This window comes from Austrofundulus limnaeus, unplaced genomic scaffold, assembly GCF_001266775.1.
Source record: "Austrofundulus limnaeus strain Quisiro unplaced genomic scaffold, Austrofundulus_limnaeus-1.0 Scaffold504, whole genome shotgun sequence".
NCBI classification, from domain to species: Eukaryota; Metazoa; Chordata; class Actinopteri; order Cyprinodontiformes; family Rivulidae; genus Austrofundulus; species Austrofundulus limnaeus.
The window spans coordinates 52,423-68,598 of record NW_013952906.1 but is presented as its reverse complement, the minus strand read 5'-3'; the positions used below and the strand labels follow the sequence as shown (position 1 = coordinate 68,598).

The following is a 16,176-nucleotide window of genomic DNA, read 5'->3' as shown; positions in this document are numbered from 1 at the left end:
GGTCAACTAAATTATAAAACATGAGGTAAAGTTATTTTTTAATTTATTTGGTGCATTTTAAATGTATTTATTTATTTAAAGGTTAATTTATCTATTTCTGCTTTTATTTCTAATTATGTCAGTGTCGGTCCTCCATACTGCAGAACATGAAGAGGTAGTTCATTGACTGAATCAGGTGTGTTGAAGCAGGGAAACATGTAAAACATGTAGGGCTGTGGCCTTCGAGGACCAGGATTGCCCACCCCTGCTATAGTTTTTGGTTTTTATCATTTTGGATGACTTACTGACTTATGGTGCTTTTATTAATTTTGGACTCTTACCGGAGTATGTGGTATTTTATTATCATCATGGACGACTTTAGTGTGTGTTATTTTATTGTTTATATAATTTTGAAGGACTTTATGTGGATGTAGTTGAAGTCATGTTAAAGTCAGTGTTTTATTATCAGTTCATCAGTTTCCTGTGTGTTTCAGCTGGGAGGATGTGGTTTGTTGGGTGTTGGTGTGTGGCTTTCAGTTTCCCAGGGCAGCTTTGCCACCCTGTCGCCCTCCTTCCCCTCGTTCTCCGCAGCCAACCTCATCATCACCCTCGGCACCGTGGTCATGGTGACGGGGTTCCTGGGCTGTCTGGGTGCCATCAAGGAGAACAAGTGCCTGCTGCTGAGTGTGAGAAATCTACATCACCCATCATGCAAGTGTTTTAGTGAAAAAAAAAAAGCTAATACGGGTCTTTCCTCCTTTAAACCAGTTCTTCATCGTCCTGTTGATCATACTTTTGACTGAACTTATCCTCCTCATCCTCTTCTTCGTCTACACGGACAAGGTAGGAGTCTTCATAACTGTTAAAATTGTTATCACTGCGCCTACATACTCTGCCTCCGTCACTCCAGGTGAATGAAAATGCCAGACGGGACCTGAAGGAAGGCCTGGCTCTGTACAACACAGACGACAACGTTGGTCTGAGGGACGCCTGGAACACCATCCAGAGAGAGGTAAACCCCCGGAGAACACAGCCCCGCATGTTCATCCTGCTGCTGCCGGGTCAAAAATAACCCRTCTGTCTGCCCAGTGGAAGTGTTGTGGGGTGATGACCCACGAGGACTGGCACRCTGCTCTGCACAACAACGCTGTTCCTGACAGCTGCTGCCAGCTGGTCTCACAGGGCTGCGGACGCAACGCCTCCAACACCTTCTGGACACGAGTGAGTCAGGAAAGATCCAGTTTAACACGGTGCTGTTTCATACTTTAAATCTGAGAGAATCAGTGCAATGTTTAAAACACAGCAAAGTGTTCAAAAACAAACAAAGCTTTGTTTAAATGTTTATTTCGCAGACTCTAAAGCAGAAATATTTATTACATAGAATACAGSTGTGGATTCTAAGTAGGGCTGCAACTAATGACTTTTGGTAGTCGATTAGTCATTGACTAGCCTGGCCCTTGCCTTCCTACGCAGCTCCRCTCAATTCTAGTTTCCCTTCACTGCTCCGTCTGGGACTTCTCCCATTGACAAGGATTTCGCTGGCAGATTTTTAGCCGGACCAATCAGAACAGAACGTCAATAGGAGGGTTTCACGTGACGTCACGATGCAGCGCCACTAGAGCGCGAAGTTCGGATGGAGGTCAGGAAGTGAAAAAGTGGAGGATCTGCTATCTGAAAAAATGCCCATATCTTGTGTAGTTTACGAGTGCTCCAATCATTCTAACTGAATTAATGATAAATAATTATACACTGATTAAATTATGTATTAAATTAAATAAAATTATGGCTCTTTTTATTAATGTTCGTCATATTTGAAGCACGTTGCAGCAGGAGGATGTAAAAAAGGGCTGATTCATGAGGGAAAAAACACCTCATTCCACCCTCTGGTGTCACCCCCAACCCGCCGAACAAACCTAAACCCCCCCAAACTCCTTTCTGACTGAAGCCTGAAAATATTAGACAAKCAGCAAAAAATCTACAGGAGGATAAAAATWWAAAAAGGTGGAAGTTGAATGAAGTTCGGCTGCGATGGAGACAGCGCGATCGGAAGTCAGCAATGAGATATCCGAAATTTATTACATTTGTATAACTATATTTCATAGTTAGCAGCTAACATACCTCTGAATGAAGTGATGGCTGCAGGCACCGGCGGCATTCTGCTCCTCCTGACCGCAGACGGTTTAAAATCCACTTATTACATTGTCGTTCTGTGAGATTTCTACATTTTTCACCTTTGTGTATGATATTCAGTGTTATCATATGTTGTCATAGGTTGGGCAGAATCGTGTGGAATTATTAATCAGTTAAACTTTTGCTGGTTATTATTTGGCACTTGGTGATGTAAGACGTGTGTGGTACCAACAGCCTCAGAAAATCTTTAGGTTCTGTCAAACTCATTCATCTTCATCATACGAGTCATGTCTGACATATCTGTGAACAAATTGTTATATACAGTATCTTGAAATAGGCCTTAAATCCATACATTATAGACTGTCTACAGTAGTTTCCTCCATAGATATTTTACCCCCTGCCCTCCAGCGGAGATCGCTCCGCCTTCGAAACCATGTGACTGAAACCCAGCTACTTTCTGCACAGTCTCTTGTAGTTTATTTTACCTGGGCCAATCAGCAAACAGAAGGCGGAGTTTTGAACGACGTCAATTTTCTGCGCAGTGTCTGCTTGTAGTTTATTTTACCTGGGCCAATCAGCAAACAGAAGGCGGAGTTTTGAATGACGTCGATGTTCTGCGCAGTGTCTGCTAGTTAATTTAGCATACAGCAGTGAAGGAAGTGAATGAAGCCGGTCTGTGTTGATAAGGCTTCCAAATTAAATTTATCTGACAAAGCAGCAGCTCTCATTTACAGTCGTCTCGTTTGGCTCGGTATATTTCTTCTCTCAGTAGGGTTGTTTACAGCACACACGATTTCCGGTTAGCTTCTTAGCTTAGCCTCCTTCACACCGACAATACACACATGCTTCAGCAGAGGCCACGCCTCCTGCAAGAAATCGATTCTCTATGCAGCAAGTCCAGACCCTTGTATGAAGCAAAGTGAAAGACGGGGGTCTGATTTTTACCAGGCTAGTCACTGACTATTGTAACGATTAGTCATCTAATCAGATTATGAATCACATAATTATGAAATGGCACTTATTTAGTTATCAGCTTTTCCATTTGTTTATTTAAAATGTGGTAGTAAACACACAGAAGATGGGTACTTCATTCAAAAAATGTAATCAGGTTTGCTGCTAAAAAYGCAACTGTCCATTTTTCCAACCATAACAAATAAATTGTACTTTATCAGGTTTGCTGCTGATATAAATTTAACGGTCTTTTTTCCAACCATTAAAAAAAAGCACTTTTTCTTCCCTGGAAAACGAAGTTGGCACATTATCAGCAGTAAAATAGTTCAGAACATTTTGTAGCAAGCTGCAAATACTTGTTTCAAAACCAAAAGTATATCTTTAAAAGAAAAATTAAAGTTGTATTTTTTGTTATTGGTTCTGCAGTCATACATGCAACCTTTTTTTTCTGCAAATAACAGTGTCTACGAGTTGTCTCCTTGTGTGTTGTTTAGCTTTAGCACATCTTACCGGGGTGCATCCAACTCCGTGTCTGCTTCCAGATATCAGAGGTGCAGCCTCTTTAAATGCTCGTGAATCACAGAAGTTCTTCCATGATATGCAAGGTCCACTTTGCAAATATGTTTATTTTTTTTTTCCTTTATCAAGACTGAAAGTGTCCCAAACCTTGGATCGTTTTGCACACCATGTTGTATCACCAGTAACCGAGATAGATGGACAAGATGTCTCACTCCATAAAATATATATATATATCCGTAATAAAAATGACTATAATGACAAATTCATCAACAATTTTTATTGTTGACTAAGTCGACTAATCATTGCAGCCCTAATTCTAAGAAAAACTGTATGGTTAAATAGATATATTGTTTAAAGAAACACTTATTAAAAACAAACATTTATCAGTTTGATTATATTTCCACTAAAATAATGGCTTCTTTTGAGGACAGCAGAACGATCTTCCTTCTTGAACCTCACCGAGCTGGTTTAGGACCTGCAGGAAAGGTTGAGAAAACTTTTAAGTTTGATTTAGTGAAACACTCATAGTACTTGATGTGTTGATGCAGTTATGAGATTACATCTTCTGTTCAGCAGGTGAAATGCATGAGTGTCAAAGTTATGTTAAATGTTCATAATCTAAAAAAAACGGGTTTTCTTTTACATGGTTGCTTACAGAATGAAATGCTTCTAGCTTTAGTCCCAAAACTGATCCATGAATCTGTACAAACAAGTTCAGTTTGACTGTTTGTTTTCAGGGTTGCTATGAGAAAGTAGAAGAATGGCTGGATGACAACAGACACCTGCTGGGAACCATTGCCATGTGTGTGTTGGTCATACAGGTGAGCTGATTGKGTTTTACTATAWTATCAGCTGTGACATCAATCATACAGCACAGAAACTTAGCCCAAAAAGTAAGTTAATAAATAACGTTTGTTAGATTACTTATTTGTTGTATACTGATGGAAAGTTTGTCAATTTACCTTTTAAATGGTGCCACATTTGTGGGTTGTGCACATGAAAACCTTTTCATCAGCTTATTTTTAGCTTCTAATAACTTGTTTTATATAAGAAGGAAATCCACCAAACACAAATTGACTTTTTGTGATAAGTGTGTTTATAAAAAAAATCAGGGGTCTTTGTTCAAGCTAGGCTAATGTTGAAATGTTACAATAGCTTATTTATTCATTCTAAACTACACAATGTGTTGTAGAGTTTGCAAATTTTAGGTGCAAGCTATCCTCAAAGTGTAGAAGTTTCATATTAGCGGATGTAGCAATCTTTCAAACCAGGTTAGCCTAGCCTGAAAGATGATGTTTGGTGCTGCTGATGGAAACACTAACAGGAGTCATTTTGTGTTTCAGCTGCTTGGTATGGCTTTCTCCATGACTCTTTATCAGCAAATCCACAGAGCAGGAAAGAAGTACGAAGCCTGAAAGGTTCTCTAAAGTTTCTGCTGGTTTGCATCAACACTCGCCTAGGATAGAACACACAACCAACTACACTTTGATAGTTTAAGACCTCTCACTTTCCATTCAAGAAGCTTTAACAGCCTGCGTGAAGAGAGGAGTTAAGAAGGACAAGAATACAACTAAACAGCAGAGGTCTCAGTTTTTATTGTTTGGGTGTTAAAGTTTCATGGATGGAAAGTCGAAATGACTTTAAATAAATATGGGTACATAAAAATGTGTTTAAAAGGTCAATTATGTCACTTTTTTAATCTATGCACTAAGATATTTTGTGAATAGCTTAACATTTCCTATGATTTTATTTACTCCACAGTTATTGCCTTGTCAAAATATATTGATTGACTAACAAGTTCAATAAAAGTGAAGTTCTTCATGAAAATCAGTGCTACTCTTTTTTTTAAAGCTTTTTATATTTCCAGACAAAACTGTTCAAGTTTTATTTGTGAGCAGCTTCACTCACCGGAGTCACAGATCCAGGGTTTTGTCATTGTCGTAGACGACGTTGCCTTTGATGACGACGTAACGAATCAGCTCCTGGTGTCCTCCCAGCTGGTAGATCAGGTGCTCCCATCTCAAAACAAGCAAAGCAGAATTACTCATCATGACTTGTAAAAGGTAAAGAAATGTTTAAGTGTTGGACAGTTAGGTTTACAGCTCACACTAACTCATTTACAGATGAAAGCCACCCAATCATTCTCTCTTCCTCTAACGAGTCCTGAACGTGTTTGTTTACCGTGTGGCGCTGAGGAGCAGCAGGTCTCCATGTTTGTTGACCTCCAGAGATCCGTGTGTGTGAGAGCGGCCGAGGGCAAACGCTGCGTTGATGGTCGCTGCAGCCAAAGCCTCAGACATGGTCATCCTCATGTTGACACAGGCCAGGTGCATCACTATAGGCTGACACAAACAATAAATAAACAAACAGAGTGGGGTAAACAGATGGTAACCCTGCTGGACTCACCATGGAGCAGCAGTAAGCGTTGGGGTTGAAGTCGCTGCCGAGGGCGACGATTACCCCTGAATCCAGCAGGTCTCTGGTTCGAGGCTGAGGGAGTCTAAACACACACACACACACAGTCACAATGTGTGTGTTTGTGTGTAGGAGTATTTATGTCAGAGTGTGTGTTGTCGTACCGGAGGATGTAAGCTGTGGTCGGCAGAAGAACAGCAGCAGTTTTTGCTTTGGCCATGGCAACAATTCCTGCATCTGTGATTTCTTCAAGATGACTGATGGCCAAAGCTCCAAGCTCCGCCCCCATCTGTGTCACAGACATTTACTGATTTTACATTGACACAACTAATACTTTTTATTGAATAAAAAATAAACATTGTCTGGTGTTACCTTCTGAATTAAAATAACTGAGTTTTTTGTACAAACAAAATATCACAGGTGTAACATTTCATGCTAGAGCCTAGACCAATCATATGTTAAACAGAGGTATATAAAGTACTTAAAACATTAAAAATACCTCAATAGAAAATGACTAGTAAAAAAGAAGTACTTAAAGTGTCTGTGACATGCCTATACTTCAAATACAAAAACTCAAAGAAAACATATTAATACTTTAGAAAATTGGCATAGTACACATTTTGTCACATAACTGGCCTATTTTAAATTTGGCCCAGCTAAAGTGAAACAGGAAGTGACATGAAAAGGGAACTCATTAATAAAATAAACTCTGGTCTCTGTTTATTAAAACAAAATTATTTAAACTTTAACTTTTCTGTCTCTCTTTGATAGTGACTAAAAATAATGTAAAGAAACAACAGATTCTTCTCTACAGTCTGGTTTGTTAGCTTTTGCAACAAACCTCTGTTTACATGCTAACATTCCCCTTTGACATCACTTCCTGTTACTTCACATGCAAATATCTCAACAACCGTTCATCTCAGTGATGTCAAATTTGTTTTGTAATATGTTGTCAATGTTACCTTTCCAAAAACGCATTCATGTTTATTTCAAAAATTTGATGTCACAGGCACTTTAAGCAAGTCATAAAACTGCACTCAATAATTGGAAAAGTAAAAGTACTTTTACACACTAAGAAATGAAGTGTTGAATTCACTTAATATGTATGTAATACTTTATTTACTGTTACGTGGATCCAGGTGACAACTTGATTAAATAAATTAAAAACAATTTTTTTAGAGTGCATCAACAGCTGGTTTCATGCAGAGTTCAGTCACATTTAAATTTATTGTGCATAATCAGGTGTTATTTTACAGTAAACAAGTATAATTTGCATATTCTGAATGTAACAAAATACAATAAAAATCCTCAAAATGACTCAAGTACTGCAACAAAGTAAATGTACTTTGTCACTATCCTCCTCTGGTTATCAAAGAACTTTCTAATCATTTTGATGTACCTGAAAGCAGCATCATCTCATTCATCTTTAAACCTGATCTGGGTATTTGACGTTAACTGTGAGCCGTACCTCTGCAGACTTCATGGGGTGGAGCTCGTCTCCGTGGAAGTTGATGTTGAGGCCCATGTCTTTGCCAGCCTGCAGGATAGAGCGGGTCGAGTCCAGGTCAAACACTCCCTGCTCGCAGAACACGTCTATGTTGTCCACTCGAAGTTTCCCCGCAGACATCAGCTCCTTCAGGTGCGGCAGCTGAACACGGAGGACGTCCTCGGTGGCTTCTGTCACTGTCTTCCCTCTGAGGTACAAAAACTCCACCTGAAATCCTGCAGACGTTCTGAAACACTGAAGTACTGGTTCCTACCTGGGCACTGCGTGAGCTCCACAGTAGGTCGAGGAGATGTTGATGGGCAGAGAGCGTCTCGCCTCCTCCAGCACCTCCAGCATCTTCACCTCAGTGTGCAGCTCCAGGCCGTAGCCACTTTTACACTCCACCAGGGTGGTCCCGGCCCGCTGCATCCGCACCAGCCTGCTCCTCAGGGAGGCCAGGAGGTCCGAGGCCGCGGCGGCTCGAGTGTGTTCAACCGTGAAGTGGATCCCCCCTCCGGCCCGATGCACGTCCATGTAGGAGGCACCTGCCAGCTGCAGCACATTACAGTGGGGAGAACAAGTATTTGATACACTGTTGATTTTTCAGGTTTTCCCACTTGCAAAGCTTGTAGATGACTGTAATTTTTATCATAGGTACTCTTCAACTGTGAGTGATGGAATCTAAAACAAAAATCCAGAAAAATACAATGTTTGATTTTTAAATAATTAATTTCCATTTTATTGTGTGACATAAGTATTTGATACACCAGAAAAATGAAACTTATTTGGTACAGAAACCTTTGTTTGCAATTACAGAGATCAGACATTTCCTGTAGTTCTTGACCAGGTTTGCACACACTGCAGCAGGGATTTTGGCCCACTCCTCCATACAGATCTCCTCCAGAGCCTTCAGGTTTCGGGGCTGTCGCTGGGCCACACGGACTTTAAGCTCCCTCCAAAGATTTTCTATTGGATTCAGGTCTGGAGACTGGCTAGGCCACTCCAGGACCTTAAGATGTTTCCTACGGAGCCACTCTTTAGTTGCCCTGGCTGTGTGTTTTGGGTCATTATCTTGCTGGAAGACCCAGCCACGACCCATCTTCAGTGCTCTTACTGAGGGAAGGAGGTTGTTGGCCAAAATCTCACGATACATGGCCCCATCCATCCTTCCCACAATATGGTGCAGTAGTCCTGTCCCCTTTGCAGAAAAGCATCCCCAAAGAATGATGTTTCCACTGCCATGCTTCACGGTTGGGATGGTGTTCTTGGGGTTGTACTCATCATTCTTCTTCCTCCAAACATGACGAGTGGAGTTTAAACCAAAAAGTTCTATTTTTGTCTCATCAGACCACATGACCTTCTCCCRTTCCTCCTCTGGATCATTCAGATGGTCATTTGCAAACATCACACGGGCTTYGACATGCGTTGGCTTGAGGAAGGGCACCTTGCGTGCACTGCAGGATTTTAATCCTTGACGGCGTAGAGTGTTACTGATTGTTTTCTTTGAGACTGTGGTCCCAGCTCTATTCAGGTCATTGACCAGGTCCTGCCGTGTAGTTCTGGGCTCATTCCTCACCTTCCTCAAGATCAGTGATGCTCCACGAGGTGAGATCTTGCATGGCGCCCCAGACCGAGGGAGATTTTCTGTTAGTTTGTATTTCTTCCATTTTCTAATAATTGCACCAACTGTTGTTGCCTTCTCACCAAGCTGCTTGCCTATTGTCCTGTAGCCCATCCCAGCCTTGTGCAGGTCTACAATTTTATCCCTGATGTCCTTACACAGCTCTCTGGTCTTGGGCATTGTGGAGATGCTGGAGTCTGATTGATTGAGTATGTGGACAGGTGTCTTTTATACAGGTAACGAGTTCAAACAGGTGCAGTTAATACAGGTAATGAGTGGAGAACAGGGGGGCTTCTTAAAGAAGAACTAACATGTCTGTGAGAGCCAAAATTCTTACTGGTTGATAGATGATCAAATACTTATTTCACACAATAAAATGGAAATTAATTATTTAAAAATCATACATTGTATTTTTCTGGATTTTTGTTTTAGATTCCATCACTCACAGTTGAAGAGTACCTATGATAAAAATTACAGTCATCTACAAGCTTTGCAAGTGGGAAAACCTGAAAAAAACAGTGTATCAAATACTTGTTCTCCCCACTGTATTTATTGAGATAAAGCTGCAGACTGAATACTAAATAAGTTACCTTCATCGCAAACTCGTGCACTCTGTCTCCTGCCCACACTGGATGGGTGTGAGCATCAACCAGCCCTGATAAATGAGAAAGGCAGTTTATGGAGTATTTCAAATAAAATATGATTGTTTTAGGGGGGAAAAATTCAGCAGCTACTCACCGGGCAGGACACACATATCTGCAGCATCAATGACTCGCTCAAAGGAGGCGTCTGAATACTGAGCTCTGATGGTCTCTGCAGGACCCACAGCTTTAATCAGACCATCACTGCAGAGATAAATCACTATAAAGTGCACTGAAACTAATGATGGTTTAAAAATGCATCATAAATAGAGAAAAATCAGATTTAAAAAAGCTTCAATCTTAGATGTAATTAGTCGTTTTATCCTCAAGAGTGCGCCAGATTGAAGAGTTAGAAAAAACATTTTAACATCTGCATGTGGATAAATGTAAAAAAATTAATAAATTCTAACAACTACCAGTAGCTTTGTTCTAACATTTAAAATTTAATTTCTTTAATCTTACCTTCCAATGACAATGCTGCCATTCTCAATCACACACAGTCCGTTCATGCCGTGCCTGGTCAGGTACTTTTCTCCGTTGTTGCAGATTAAAACCACCTGTTTGGCGTTTTTAACTAAAAGTCTGTTTCTGCTCATTTCTCTCTCTCGAATGTTAAAAGCAACCAGCTAGTTTAGACACAAAGCAAATATTTGTCTGAGATCAGAGTTTAAAGTGCAGAGAGCGGGGCGGTCCTGGTTCCCAGAGGGGAGGGAAGAAAAAAACTAATCATAAGCCTGGTTTAAGAAATATTACAACTTTATTGTGTTGGCAACAAAACAAATCAGGTCTCGAGGTACAAAAAGAAAAAAAAAAATCGTGGAAAAAAAAAACAAAAGAAAACCCAACAATCATTGCTTCACATGACAAAAACAAAGTTTAACTCCACGCAGAGCTATACAAACACAAATCAGATCCAACCAGCGAATCACTCCCTCATTTCTCCATCTTCCTCCTCCTCTTCTACACCTCTGATGTATAAAACATTGTTGCACCTGTGCAGACCAAACACAAACATTTTCTTCACTCGTCCTTTTGAAACATGSCAGTAATTAACAAAARGTTGGTTAAAAATCTTAACAGTTTCCTCTGTTTTGTTCTGTTGTGTCACAAAAAATGTATCCAAAAACCTCAACTATGTGTTTATGCAATAAAATAATACAGTATTTAGTGATTAAATACCTGATAAGAACTTCACCAAGATGTCCCGCCAAAGCTCCATCGACGTACTCCTCTGTGTTTGCCAGCTGTTGGAGATCAGGTAGAAGAACATTTTACTTTTTAAATGCTTAAAGAATAAAAGCAATTAAAGTGTGAGAGTTAAACCATGGATTGTAGCTGTTTATCACAAGACAACACTAAATATCTGCCTTGCTGACTTCTAAAATCCAAAATGTTTCTATACATCATCATGACTGTCCTCTCAGTGAAGCTGCACTGGAAGTTTCCTCCAATTTTTAAGCAAACATGTTTATAAGAAATCAGAAGAAGCTTGTAGGTTAAACAGACACAGCGCCCTCTGCTGGACCCAAAGACAAACAACAAGTTTACAACTGTTATTATTTTTTATTTAAAATTTAATCAAGATGATGAGTAGTTTAAGTAAACTATGTTTAAATGGACGACAGTTGTTCATTTTATAATTACTAAATGCTTACTAATGATGAACAATATTTAGTAAAAGACAAAGAAGAAATAAAATGCAGTTAGAGGACATGGAGGTAGTTGGAATGAGGACAGAGGGTATAAAGCATCTTATTTTAACATATTTAAAGATTTTTAGAAGTATGAAACTTAGTTGCAGCTACTACAATAAAATACAATATATTCTTTCATTTAAACTGTACAAATGCTGGAAAACGCAACTTGTTTCCTTGTTTAAGTTTTTATAATTGTATAAAATTAAGGTGAATATTGTCCTGATGCATCTCAGTAATCCAGGTAAAAAAAAAATCAAAAAGAATAAAAACTGTATAGGTCCTCTGGACCGTTTCTTCTCTAATGAAACGTTTCATCTCTCCTCCAAGAGACTTCTTCAGTCTGAGAGTTTCAGGCAAAATTCAGTTGACACCCAATTAACACTTATTGTTAGCAGGGGGTGGAGTGATACTGGCAATAGCAGCACTGTAGGAGGGGGACAACTGAAAATGGAGGCCTCCACCTCTGTTTAATGATGGACGGTCTTTCTTCACAAAAATGGCTTCTTTTACTCCTCTCTCAAACCAACGTTCCTCTCTATCAAGAATGAGAACATCCTCATCTCTGAAAGAGTGACCGCTGGCCTGTAAATGAGTGAAAACTGCAGAGTTCTGGCCATTAGATGTAGCTCGTCTGTGTTGGGACATTCTTTTGAACAGTGGCTGCTTTGTTTCCCCGATGTATAACTGGTCGCAGTCCTCCTGGCACTTAACAGCATATACAACATTGCTCTGTTTGTGCCGGGGCACCGGATCTTTGGGGTGAACCAGCCTTTGCCGTAATGTGTTTTGGGGTTTGAAAGCCACTGGGACATCATGTTTAGAAAATAAACATCTCAGTTTCTCCGAAACACCCGCAACATACGGAATAACCACTGGTTTGGGTCTGGGTTTGGGGTCTTCATTTTCACCTGAAGGTTGCATGGAGTCCTGTCTGTGTTTCCTGTCTGCTTTCAGGAAAGCCCAGTCCAGGATAACCACACTGCTCCAGGGCCTGTCCTGTGTGTGATTTCTCTTTCTCCCTGGCTCCTGGGTTTGTAGGGACACTGTCTGCTCTGTGGTACAGAGTCATGATCACTCTTAACTTGTGTTCCAGTGGGTGGTGGGAGTCAAAACGCAAATACTGGTCTGTGTGGGTGRGCTTACGATACACGCCAGTTTCCAACCGTCCTCCATCCGAAACCGAGACATCGCAATATAATATAAAAGGTGAATATTATTAAATGATATTCTGAAGTGGACGGAGCAGAAACGATTCCCACCTGCATGTTCATGTATCCATCCACAGACACCAGGTAGCCTTTGTACTCCATCCCCCACTTCAGCTTCACCATCACAGGTTTTCCTGTCAGACCGTTCAGGAAAGGCTTTGGGTTGAGCGGTAAACTCTGCAAATGATACAATAAATCAATCAATAAATCAAAAATACCACCAACATCCATACATTATGTTTCATCAGAGCAAACTAAAGCCTCTTTTATATTAGCTTGACTGCTTGTTTTCTTAAAGCTTTAGAATAAAATCAGGTTTACTGCACAAGTTTACACAACACACAAACAAAAACAGTGTTACAACTGTGGATTATCACAATGAAAGTATGTTGTTTACCAAACATCAAGAACAGAGGAAGAAAAAAATGTGCAGAAGTAGAACATTCACATGTAAAAATGTGCAAAATATGAAAAGATTACAGGTGAGTTTTTCTTTCTAAAGCTGTTATGTGTTTAATATATTTAAATGTGCTCAAATTGCACCTGCTGTAAGTTTTTTAAATTTATTTTCTGGGTTCACAAAAGACATTTAAGATCACACACATCATTTCTGACTTTTCTACCTTTACTTTAGCTCTCAGCTGTTTAATTTGTTTGACTATAGTTTCTTAAGATCGTTTAAAGCTCTGAAACTCAAAACCTTTTAGTCAAAGTAAACATTCACAAGTAAAACCACTAAACTTAAACAATAAATGTCTACATAAACGCTTACAGGCGGGATGAAGTCAGATATAAACACATAAAAGTAGAAAATATCGGATATTTTCATTGAGAAAATATAGGAAATGTCTGAAAATTCGTGAAGACTTAGCACAGTTATGAATGAGAAGCTAACAATGCTAATCCGAAACAAAATGGATTCCACAAAAAATATTACGCATTTTTCGTCGAACTGAAGGCAGTTGTTACAACTCGTACTCACCATTTTTTATTTAAATTAAAGAGTTATAATTCGCAAAATCAAAAGGTTGAAGTCTTTTCGTCACGGTTACGTTTGAGCTTCACAAACCCAGCAGCAGCACGCTTTAGCGCCGACCGGAAGTGCACTGGTCAGGATTCAGGCCAAGGGGGCTTCGTGTTTCTGCAGCGCCACCCAGCGGCCGGAAGAGCGCACTGCAAACAACACATTAAACACTGTGTTCGACCTTTCAGATTAATTTACTCAATGATAAAAGCTTAACAGGGCTCACTTTAAATCTAAGTTAAATATTTAATAGATGTACCAATAATCAAAATTAATATTATGTGTCATTAGACTCATATTTACTGTTTTAAAGTCATTTAAGACTGAAAACACAAACTCACTAAAACAGAAAAAAGCTGATAGTCCAAAAATAGGTATGATGTCATTTTAATTAGTAAAGACATGTTTGTTTTCTTTAGCATATTAAACATCAAAGTTCTGTTTCTGTCACTATAAAATGAATCTCACAGGGTTACTGACTAATTAAAAACTGTGACTCAGACACTGAAAGTGATGTGATTGTCATATCTGGGTTGTGTTAACCTTCTGTGTCTGCAGCTCTTTTTCTCCAGGCAAATCCTAAGAGTTAAAAAAGGGCAGTCTGACAGTCCTAAACTTTTCTGAGGTGAAGCTTTTATCTTGTACAAAAGCACCAGACAAGCTCAAACCTGATGTGATAAATAAAACTCTAAATCTGACTCAAACGTCTGGGTTCGGTCAGAAGAATTCCTAAGAAATTGCTCTGGATCTTGTGTTGCATGTTTGAAATACTTGTCTCCTTACATCACTGAGCGTATTTACTTGACCTCGTCTTTTGAGTTTCCCAGGCAGCTTGTAATTAACCCATCCATCAGGCAGTCTGGTCTCAGTTATGGCATAAAGACAGTGTGTAAGTTCAGCAGAGAGGTCAGACATTATTTGACATTTACTGTGAGAAGCAGCAGCTGTTATTTTTATTTGGTGTAAAACCAGATGAAAAAGTATCATAGAGAACTACATTGTGACCACAAACTTAGTAAGGACTTCTTCAAAATGCTGCAACGTATCTAAGACAAACACACACTCAAAAAAATTAAATATGTTAACAATAAGATGTTGAGAAAAGATCACAAAAATAAAACTGTTCTGCCAAGAGCTGGGAGACAAAAGACAAAATAAAAGACTGAAATAAAAAAATTGAATTTATTTTAAATAAATGGTCAAATAACCTAAAAAAAAGGTACACAAATATCCAAACTGAGACAAAGTTCAAAATGTCCACCAATTCTTGAAAGATGGCTAAAGGTTAAAGTTGAAAACAAAAAAAGGGGAAAATATCAATAAATTGACTAAAAAAAATTAAAAATGAAGGGTTTTACTTTGCAATGATTTCATTAACTTCCAGCTTGTCATCTATTAGTTGACATCATCATTAGAGAAAATCTACTTTATTTAAGAGGTGAGTGGGAATTGTCCATCTGCTGGCAGGGAGCAGAGTGGGCCTGTGGAGGGGGTGAAGCAACAGTTATACCCTCAGTGAACACAAGGGGGCGCTCTGAAGCTTCATCACTCAGTGGTGGTCTAACAGCCTGTGTCTTTATGGCTGTTAGCAAAATATCCCCTGAACCAATGATCAGTTGGTTGTGGTGGCCATCTTGAACTGGCTCCAGATATTGCTATAACATTTTCTGTTTTGTAAATATAGCTGAGAGTCATTCACATCACATACTCTACGATATTTGTTTAAAGCGTTAGCATCGACTGTTGGAATAGACCCTGTTTGTCTGTTGGCAAAAAGTTAAATTGTTGTGTAAAATGTAACTAAAATGACACAACAGTTTGCAAATCTCATAACTAATCACAAAGGAAAACAAATAAGCAGATCAATTATTTAAACTGGAAAGTTGTGTCGTTATTTTTGACAAATGTAAAATAATGTTGATAGCAGCACATCTCAAAGAAGTTATAGGACCATGTTTTTCTCAGTAAAACATCTCCTCTTCTTTAAACAATCTGAACATTTAGGAACTGAGGAGAGATGCAGGAGTTTTTGGAAGAGGGTGTACTTTAGAAGCTTCTTTGCATGACTTACTTTTGAGACTTGGGAAAACTGAGCTTTACCATTTACTGCATTATTGAGAAAAATACACACTTACTTTGAGAYGTCCCAAAAATAACTGTACAGCTACAACAACCTAAAAAAGGATAGGTTGAAAAAAAATATCAGAACAAATAAATATATATTACCAGAAAAATACATTTTTCCTGGTAGTTTTAAGAATAATCTACCCATTTAGATATATTTATTTCAGCTTTACAGTCCACAAAAATAACATTTTCTTCTTGTGGAAAAGAAAGAAAAATAAAATTTGAGTATTAATTTCTGTTTAACTAATAAATGTATTTCCCAGTACTTTTTCCAGAGGAAAAAAATATTTTTTGAGTGGTTGACTTCAAACGTAACCTAAACCAAAGGTTCTCAAATGGGCGTCCAGGACCCACAGGGTTCCATGAGCTGTAGTTGGG

At 39.1% G+C, this 16,176-nt stretch overlaps 3 protein-coding genes across 3 annotated transcripts in view; 1 reads left to right on the top strand and 2 right to left on the bottom strand.

The window, feature by feature from the left end:
• LOC106530270 (tetraspanin-9) overlaps positions 1 to 5,135 on the top strand; it is a 9,510-nt gene extending 4,375 nt beyond the window's left edge. Inside the window, exons 4-9 of the mRNA XM_014025850.1 lie at positions 474 to 665; positions 748 to 822; positions 890 to 991; positions 1,069 to 1,200; positions 4,317 to 4,400; positions 4,923 to 5,135. Coding sequence (XP_013881304.1) covers positions 474 to 665; positions 748 to 822; positions 890 to 991; positions 1,069 to 1,200; positions 4,317 to 4,400; positions 4,923 to 4,994 — 657 coding nt within the window. The 3' untranslated portion in view covers positions 4,995 to 5,135. The remainder of the gene's footprint in view (positions 1 to 473; positions 666 to 747; positions 823 to 889; positions 992 to 1,068; positions 1,201 to 4,316; positions 4,401 to 4,922) is intronic.
• Positions 3,139 to 10,526, bottom strand: amdhd1 (amidohydrolase domain containing 1). Its single transcript, XM_014025849.1, has 10 exons — positions 10,205 to 10,526; positions 9,840 to 9,946; positions 9,692 to 9,756; positions 7,755 to 8,032; positions 7,463 to 7,688; positions 6,159 to 6,283; positions 5,986 to 6,079; positions 5,761 to 5,921; positions 5,488 to 5,598; positions 3,139 to 4,054 (listed from the first exon to the last, which is right to left on the bottom strand). The coding sequence occupies exons 1-9, from the start codon at positions 10,336 to 10,338 to the stop codon at positions 5,493 to 5,495; spliced, it is 1,296 nt and encodes a 431-aa protein (XP_013881303.1). The 5' UTR covers positions 10,339 to 10,526; the 3' UTR covers positions 3,139 to 4,054; positions 5,488 to 5,492.
• Positions 10,527 to 10,623: 97 nt separating this feature from the next.
• On the bottom strand, positions 10,624 to 13,753 carry snrpf (small nuclear ribonucleoprotein polypeptide F). Its single transcript, XM_014025847.1, has 4 exons — positions 13,630 to 13,753; positions 12,699 to 12,824; positions 10,922 to 10,986; positions 10,624 to 10,734 (listed from the first exon to the last, which is right to left on the bottom strand). Exons 1-4 carry the CDS (start codon positions 13,630 to 13,632, stop codon positions 10,668 to 10,670), a joined length of 261 nt encoding a protein of 86 aa, XP_013881301.1. The 5' UTR covers positions 13,633 to 13,753; the 3' UTR covers positions 10,624 to 10,667.
• Between the last annotated feature and the right edge of the window lie 2,423 nt (positions 13,754 to 16,176).